Genomic DNA, 8,815 nt, shown 5'->3' with positions numbered 1-8,815 from the left:
GTTCACAACACAGAGGTTGGGGGAGCGGAGCGCTTTGCCTGATGACAAAACCAAAACCCCTCACCACAAGCAAAATAGCAACAGTTGGCGACATTTAGGCTCACACGGACAGTTTATTTACAACGACACAGCGGCACTCACAGGATTTATAAAAAGGCCAGAAAGTCCTTTGTAAATTACATGAAATATACAAAACGGTATAAAATCCTTCCACAGCGTTTTGGCATAGGACAGGGCAAGATCCCCTTCTGCTCTCGGGTTGGTCTCTGGGGCTAGGGGGTGACTGTGAGATCTCTATCGTCTTTCCCTGAGGAGGATGGAGACATGGGCAAGTCCTCGTCGTCCTCCGAGCACTTTGTGGTGGCCAGAGAGGCGCATTTGCAGCTGTGGGCAGAGCCCCCTCCTCGGTGGGAGCTGCTTTTGCCTTCTTTCTTGTGCTTGACTCGGCGGTTCTGGAACCAGATCTTCACCTGCTTCTCGGAGAGGTTCAGGTAGGTGGCTATCTCGATGCGCCGGAGCCGGGAGAGGTACATGTTGGAGGCGAACTCCCTCTCCAGTTCCAGGAGCTGCGTGCTGGTGAAGGCGGTGCGCATCCGCTTGCTGCTGGGCAGCTGGCTGGAGGTGCTGTCTGGAGAGGAAAGCGGACGGTCAGACTCCGTGGCGCTAAACCTGCTGCACCAAGGGCTGCTCTAGGGGCCCATTTGGCATCCTTGAAACCTCTCCACACCCCGGCAGGCTGGGAGCAGCCAGATCACCGAGCTGTTGGCCGGGTGCCTCTATGAATGCCACAGGACTCACACTGTTGCATACGCTACCTGGCATTGCCTAGGCGGTGGGTGGCATGTCCCGCCAACTCACCCCCATGCCAGAGATATTACACGGCATGGCATGGATGGTGTACGGCCTGCGCTGCCGTGCCACAGGTCCCCTTACGCATTATATGCGAGGTCTCAGTGCCCAGGCTGGGCATGGCATACCCTGCAGTGTCATCCTCTCTCCCCAGGCCACAGTTGCCATTGCACCGATGGCATACCCTGCACTGCCGGGGGCTGGGCCAGCTCTCCTCCTCGGATTCAACTAGGGCCAGCCGACACTGGCCCCATCCTGCCCTGGCCCGCCCCACCGAGGGAGCGCACGGGGAGTCTGGCAGGGCAGGATCGGGTCCGTTTGCCCCCCCCCTCCCCATCACACTCCCGCCCGGCACTTACCGACGGAGATGCAGTGGAACTGCCTGGGGTCGGGCAGGGGGTAGGCGGTCTGGTAAATGGCCGGCGCGTGGCTGACGCTGACAGCGGAGGAGGCCGAGTGTTGCCTGGCCAGGGGCGCGTGGCAGTACTGCGAGCCGAACGGGGGGAAGGAGGCCTTGAGCAGCGGCAGGGCCGGGGGCGGCGGGTGCAGCTGCGAGGCGGTGACGCACAGCGGGCACACGCACAGCAGCCCGGCCTTGCGCGAGTGGCAGGCGCCGGGGGGCAGCCCGTGCAGCGGGTGCGAGGGGTGCACGGCGTAGGGGAAGAGGGGCGGCGGCGGGCTGCTCTCGCTCTTCTTCTCGCTCGCCTCCCGCAGCACCAGCGAGTCCACCAAGAAGGAGCGCGGCATCTCCCCGCGCTGCCGGCCCGGCGCTGCTGGAGCCGCCGGAGGTGCCTCGGGGTGCTGGCCAGCCCCAGTGGTGCTGAAAGGCGCCGGGCTCGCCGCTTAAATAGGGCCTTTGCCATGTGATGGCTACGCCAGGAGCGGCCGGGGCTCTCAATAGGCTTTTTGTGCCTGTTCTCTTGGCATTCACGCTGCACGCTTCCTCATTATTTCCCTTGTTAACTAAATGAACTGCATAATGTACTCCATTCTTGTCAGCCCCACCCACGCCGTAGCTGGCGGCCTCACCCCTCCTCTCCCTTTGGCGGGGTTATTTGCTCATTCGCCAGCGATTTAATATTCTTCTCCGGCTCTTTATCGCGCTCCTGCGCGTTCAGCCGCCGGCAGCCCGCTCCCCTTGTTGGGTTTGCCTTTGCAGCAACTATTTCAAGTCACTGTAACTTCCCTTCCCAGCCCGTTAGCCGCCGGCCCGCCTTCCCACCTGGGCAACGGCTTTGCTCGGCGCTCTCCGCCGCAGCGCGGATCCCGGCAAGGCGAGCCCCGAGTTTCTGCAAACACACCCGTAACTTTCTCCTCTTCCTTTTGTCGGGAAGTTCTTCCCATCTTCCGCTGCTATTTCCACAACTCGCCCACTATGTCGAGCCCTTTTCTTTGTGCATGACCAGGAGCTTAATCCTCCGGTTTACACAATCCACAATACTGGGTGTTGTTATTTGTATAAACCTGCTTCACATGGCAAAGGGCTGGTGCAAACCTTGTGCGTACATACAGCTAGCTCAGCTATCTAGCTGTCTGGCGCATATACACGGGGAGAGCTCGCCGTATCTTAACCTGTTGCAATTCAGAATGAAAAAGCAGCCCCACTGTTTCTTGGATACCTACATAGATGCATATCCGCACACACATAGCTAGCTATACAATATACACGAAGTGCACACACACTTTATGAATACTATATATCTATAGTATGTCTCGGTGGGTAGATAGGTGGATGTTACAATTCTATATAATTATAGTAAATAAATAAATATTAATGTGTATTCAAGAGAAAGTAGAGATGCTTTTTTCATTTTAAACCACTTGAATTGTAATAGGTTGCAATGCGGTTTATTCCTGTCTTTTTGGCTATACAATAGTTAAACAACTTTTAATGCCGTGCACTGATTAAGCAGGCTTTGAAATATTTCAGCTTCAGAGCAGTTTTAACAATTAGCTTCCCCCCACCCATATAATGAAAATTAGCATAAATAAAAGAGGTGGTATCTTTATTTGTTAATGAAAAGGATCTTTAAAGCATACAACCTGATCTAGATCTAATGTCTATGCGCGCGCGCACACACACTCACACACAATTCAACCATTCAGTACCTGATCTAGGCGTTGAATTGTGTCTGTGTATAAGGCAGGGAGGTGTTTTTGTTGGTGTTGTTTAATTTGTAGGTTGGTAATACATGTCAATAAGAAAAAAGCATTTATACGAATATATTTTTTCTTCAGCCCCTGACCACTTAATAGATCTCGAGGCTGTAAACCCCATTACAAATGTGAAGAAATTGTGTTGATAGAACATACCGTAACCTGCCCGTCTAAAAACACCCAACGGATTTTTTTTTTTTTTTTTTTTTTAAAAAATAGCATAAAATGCCTGGGAAACAATGTGACCCTGTATTTCTGGCTTGTACTCCTTACTCACATTTCCCACCGAAGTCTGGGGCAGGCTTGCCCGAGACAAGATTGACGGTCTGAGCTTAGAAATGTATTTGGGTTTTTTTTTTCATTATAAAAATAAAGGACACAAAAGAATGACAGTAAAAACCCAAGCCTGAGCTCACTGGAGATTCCCAGATTCTTAGTGTATCTTTCCCGCGGCAGCTTTCATTTTTTTTAAATGAGCTAATATTTTTTATGCAGATGTTTATCCTCAATTTGAGCCTGGGAAGAGGTAAAGCTTCCTGCTGGGAAATGGCCAGCCACCGAGGAGGTGTGGATTTCTAGCCCCAGACTAAGAGATTCCTGCTGTCCGAGGACTGAACCCCGGGGCTCCTAGCCACAGGGAGGCAAAGGGTTAACAGTCCCTGAATGCACACCAAGCCCAAAGCTACTGGGAAAGAATATCCAAAAAATAACCAGTTTTTTTTCCAGCCGCTGGACCTTATTGAATGTCATTGAAGAAAGTTTTGAATGCCAGATAAAGAGAGGCGAATTAAAGTGTGTGACAGCAGAGGATAAGCAAACACAAAGAGAACTCTGTCACACTTTGGGCAAAATCCGTGGGCTTTTTACCAAGCCTCTTCGCTATGATTGAATTAAGTAATAGGAAAACATTTTCTTTCAGTTTAGAGCCATTAGACAAAAACTTCAAAGCGAATAACACTTTTTAATGTGCAGCCCAACAATGGAATCTGTTTTGTGCTGAAATGTTGAAATGGTTTGTTGTGCCACTGTGGGCTGGAAGAACCCAGACTGCAGCAAAATAGCATCCTTCAGCCCGATTTTATGAGAGCTTGAAACGACCACAGACCTTTAATCCTACTGCTTTACACTCCTCTTTTCAGTGCCAAGCTTGCTTCCTCTGTTTGTTTTCTGAAAGCAAGCCTGGGTATGCGATCTTCATACAGTACCAGGAGGCAGATAAAAATACTTTCGCAGAAGCGACACAATCTATAGGTAACACGCCGGAAAATAACCCAGAAAGAACAACAAACGAACAATTTACATCATGGGCTGTTCTTGGTGTCTTCAGACACTTTCCTTCCACGGGAGGATTCATTTGCAATGGGCTGGAAAATCCCAAGACATCAGCAGCTCCAGCTATTGCAATTCCTTTCACATTTTGATGTGCAATGGGAGTACTTATGTAAACCTTGTAAAAGTGTGGGGGGAGAAGAGAGACCACTGGTATGGATTACAGTGCTAAGGTTTTGCCACTCCTGCCTGACAAACGTTTGCGAAGTGTTTACTGGCTTCAAACTTCTTTCCAGTAAACCTTTCCGAGGTAGGCTGGCTGCTGGCTGCTCTAGGGCTGCTGCCATGTTAGTTCTTCCACATTGCAAAAGCATATTTCCTTCCTGATGTTATTGTCAGTGCTTGAACTGAGGAGAGGAGGGAACGTGGGAGGTGGTTGCCCAACATCACCACCACCCTCCCCTGCCCTCTCCTCACTGCTGCCTGCTGGCAAAGGAAAGTCATTCAAAACAAGTTTAAACATACCATTAGTGAGTGTGTATGTGTGTGTGTGGGGGGGGGGAGATACCATCACTAACGGGGGGGAGGTGAGGGGTCATACCATCACTAATTGAAAGGTGGGCATACCATCATGGCGGGGCACACCATCAGCATCTGTGGGGAGAGGAGAGCACACCACGACTAATTGGAGGGGGGTACAATATGACTAATTGGACGGAGAGGGGCATACCATCACAGGGGTGGGGCATACCATCATTATGTGGGGGGTGAGAGCACATATCATCACTATCTGGGGGAAGAGGAGGGCATGCCATCACTAACTGAGGGGTGGGCAGGCCTTCACTCTGTGGAGGGGATGGGCACACCATCAGTAATTAGGGGAGGGTATACCATCACTATCTGGGGGAGGAGCACACATTCACTATTTGGGGGGGAAAGGAAGGTTTCTGTCAACCTCTGTGGGGTGGGCGTACCAACACTAAGTAGGGTGAGAGGAGGGGATAACATCACTGTTTGAGATAGTGCGGGCGTACCATCACTATTTGCAGGGAGGAGATACCATTGCTAACTGGGGGAGAGGATGAGGTGCTATCTCTATTTGGATGTGGATATAACTTCATTTCCCCTCCCCCACAGTTTGAGCACCATGCTTGTTAAAGATGCACTAAATAGAAATCACAAACCACTATTTAATCATGAACGGTTAACTATGAAACTGATTGATCAAAGAATATACATTACTATGGTGACCTAATGCATACAGTATTATATCTAGGCCAAACAGTTTTTGTAGATCCTTGGAAGCCAATGGGATTAATCATGGAGGAAGGTAAAGGTAACTGATGGAGGAACTGGGCCTTAAGGCCAACATTTTCAGATCATGCTGCCAAAATCAGGCTCCTAAATCCACTCAATCTAATTCCATGTACATTGAAGTAGCCTGATCATTAGCAGGACTAAGTGCCAGCAGCTCCTGTGGGAGGAATGGAAGCTGTGGAAACTTAGCACAATTTACAGCCAGGGAAATGGGCACAGTGGAAGAGTCCCTGAAAATAATGAGTGTGGTTGAAAAAAGGTGAGGCTGGATGTGAGAAAGAAGACCAGGCAAAAGAGGTCAGGCTGCTTCTATCTATTTATTAGACGACCGTAAGAAAACCTAGCCCTTCAGTCTCAGAATTTGTTTCACTGCCAGCCAATTTCTGGCCTGCCAATTTTCACTTCCTCCTTTTCAAAACACCTGCCCAGTTTGAACAAGATTCATTTTAAGAAAATAGTCAGTCTGAGGAAAATAGAAAGGAGCATAAACTCTGGCAAGTCAAGTGTAAAAGTATAATTAGGCAGGCCAAAAAAAGAGAAGAATTTGAAGAACAACTAGCAAAAGAAACAAAAATGAACAGATTTTTTTTTAAAGTGTACCACAGTCAGGAAGCTTGCCAAACAATCAGTGGGGCCATAGACAATCACGGTGCTAAAGGAGCACTCAAGGACGATAAGACCATTGTGGCTACACTAAAGGAATTCTTTGCATTGGTCTTCACTGCAGAGGCTGTGATGGAGATTCCCACACCTGAGCCATTCTTTTTAGGTGACAGATCCGAGTAGCTGTCTCAGACTGAGGTGTCAACAGAGGAGGTTTTGGAACAATTTGATAAATTAAACAGTAATAAGTCACCAGGACCAGATAGTATTCACCCAAGAGTTCTGAAGGAACTCAAATATGAAATTGCAGAACTACTAAATGTGGTATATAACCTATTATTTAAATCAGCCTCTGTAACAGATGACTGGAGGATAGCTAATGTGACACTGATTTTTTAAAAAGGCTCCAGAGGTGATCCTGTCAATTACAGGCCAGTAAGCCTAACTTCAGTACCAGGCAAATTGGTTGAAACTATGATAAAGAACTGACCTATCAGACACATAGATGAACATAATATGTTGGGGAAGTGTCAACACGGCTTTTGTAAAATGAAAAAGTCTCATGAATCTGTTAGTGTTCTTTAGGGGAGTCAACAAACATGTGAACAAGGATGATCCAGCTGATATAGTGTACTTGGACTATCAGAAAGTCTTTGACAAGGTCCCACCAAAGGCTTTTAAGCAAAATAAGCTGTCATGAGAAAAGAGGGAAGGTCCTCTCATAGATCAGGAACTGGTTAAAAGACAGGAAATAAAGGATAGGAATAGATTATCAGTTTTCACAGTGGAGAGAGGTAAATAGTAGGATCCCTGAAGGGTCTATACTGGCACCTGTGCTGTTCAACATATTCATAAATTATCTGGAAAAGAGGGTATACAGTAAGGTGGCAAAATTTGCAGATGATACAAAATTATTCAGCATATTTACGTCCAAAGCTGAATGCAAAGTATTACAAAGGGATCTGACAAAACTGGATGACTAGGTAACACTGATGAAATTTAATGCTGATAAGTGCAAAGAAATGCTCACTGGAAAATATAACCCCAATTACACTTACTAAATAGTGGGATCTAAATTAGCTGTTACCACTCAGGAAAGAAATTTTGGAGTCATTGTGGATAGTTCTTTGAAAACATCCACTCAATGTGCAGTGGCAGTCAAAAAAGCGAACAGAATGTTAGGAACCATTAGGAAAGGAATAGATAAAACAGAAAATAGCATAATGTCACTATATAAATCCATGGTACATCCACACCTTGAATACTGCAAGTAGTTCTTTTCACCCCCATCTCAAAAAAGATATATTTGAACTGGAAAAAGTACAGAGAAAGGCACCAAAAATGATTAGGGGTATGGAACAATTCCCTACGAGGAGAGATTAAAAAGACTGGGACTGTCCAGTTTAGAAAAGAGAGGACTAAGGGGGGATAGGATAAAGTGAATAAGGAAGTTTTATTTACCTTTCACAGAACACAACAACCAGGGGCCACCCAATGAAATTAACAGGCAGCAGATTTAAAACTAACATAAGGAAGTACTTCTTCACACAACGCACACTCAACCCATGAAATTCATTGCCAATGAATTTTGTGAAAGCCAAAAGTATAACTGGGTTAAAAAAAGAATGAGAGAAGTTCATGGAGGATGTCTACCAATGGCTATTAGCCAAGATAGTCATGGACACAACCCCATGCTCTGGGTGTCCCTAAACCTCTGACTGCCAAAAGCTGGGACTGGATGACAGGGGTTGGATCACTCCATAATTTCCCTGTTCTGTTCATTCCCTCTGAAGCACCTGGAACTGGCCACTGCTGGAAGACAGGCTATAAGGCTAGACCCAGTATGACCGTTCTTAGTTTCTTATGTATTTTGGCCTTTTCTAAGTTCTGAGTGTGCTGTCCTGAGAACAGCCAAAAGAAAGATCGTCTATCTATTTCCTATTCACCTAGGCGCTACAGAAGCAAATGATGCCATAACATGAAAATAATGTTGATCATAGACTGTTTCTCAATTAATATAGTATAGTGTATCTTTTTCTGCAGCCTTAGATACATTTGTAGCATCCTGTAGTGCTGTATACTGCAGTGTGATCCAGACAAAGCCCATTAAAGCAGTAATATGAAAGGTACACAATAAACCATTCTGACACAACACATCACAGATTAAGCATAACATAAATGTTCAGGAATATCATGCCCACCTAAGATTGTAGATTCCCTAGTTTTGCAGTTAGCCTTGTGACCCCACCCAAACTGTGGCTAGGGCAGCCTCTGCTGTTCATCTGTGTACTGCTAAATTAACTTCCTGGTTCACTGCTTGACCCTCTGAATGGCACATAAGGAAGTGGGATCTATGCACAGGTAAATTTGTTTCATTGTTACCTATCTTCTTCTCTAAATTGCTCCAGAGCCAAGGTGTGCTGACAAATGAAAAGCAAATGTATAGTATATGGCATTTCATAGAACTATGTAAATGAATATGATTAAAAAGTCTGAGTCAGAAAAGATATGCGGGGTCTAACTCTTTGCCTGGGAGATGACTATCTGGCCTCTTCACGTGCAGGGACTCCCTTCTCTAAGTGCATAAATAAGGAGTTCCCCAATGCAGAAAGTCCTGGAG

General features: G+C 46.7%; 1 protein-coding gene across 1 annotated transcript; it reads right to left on the bottom strand.

Moving 5' to 3' along the window:
* Positions 1-272: 272 nt before the first annotated feature.
* Positions 273-1,596, bottom strand: LOC112123994 (GS homeobox 1). Its single transcript, XM_024222548.1, has 2 exons — positions 1,209-1,596; positions 273-628 (listed from the first exon to the last, which is right to left on the bottom strand). Exons 1-2 carry the CDS (start codon positions 1,594-1,596, stop codon positions 273-275), a joined length of 744 nt encoding a protein of 247 aa, XP_024078316.1.
* Positions 1,597-8,815: the final 7,219 nt, after the last annotated feature.

This window comes from Terrapene carolina, unplaced genomic scaffold (assembly GCF_002925995.2).
Source record: "Terrapene carolina triunguis isolate 2854851 unplaced genomic scaffold, T_m_triunguis-2.0 Scaffold139, whole genome shotgun sequence".
Lineage (NCBI taxonomy): Eukaryota > Metazoa > Chordata > Testudines > Emydidae > Terrapene > Terrapene triunguis.
Note: the sequence above shows the minus strand (reverse complement) of the source record. Positions and strands in the feature narration are given on the sequence as shown.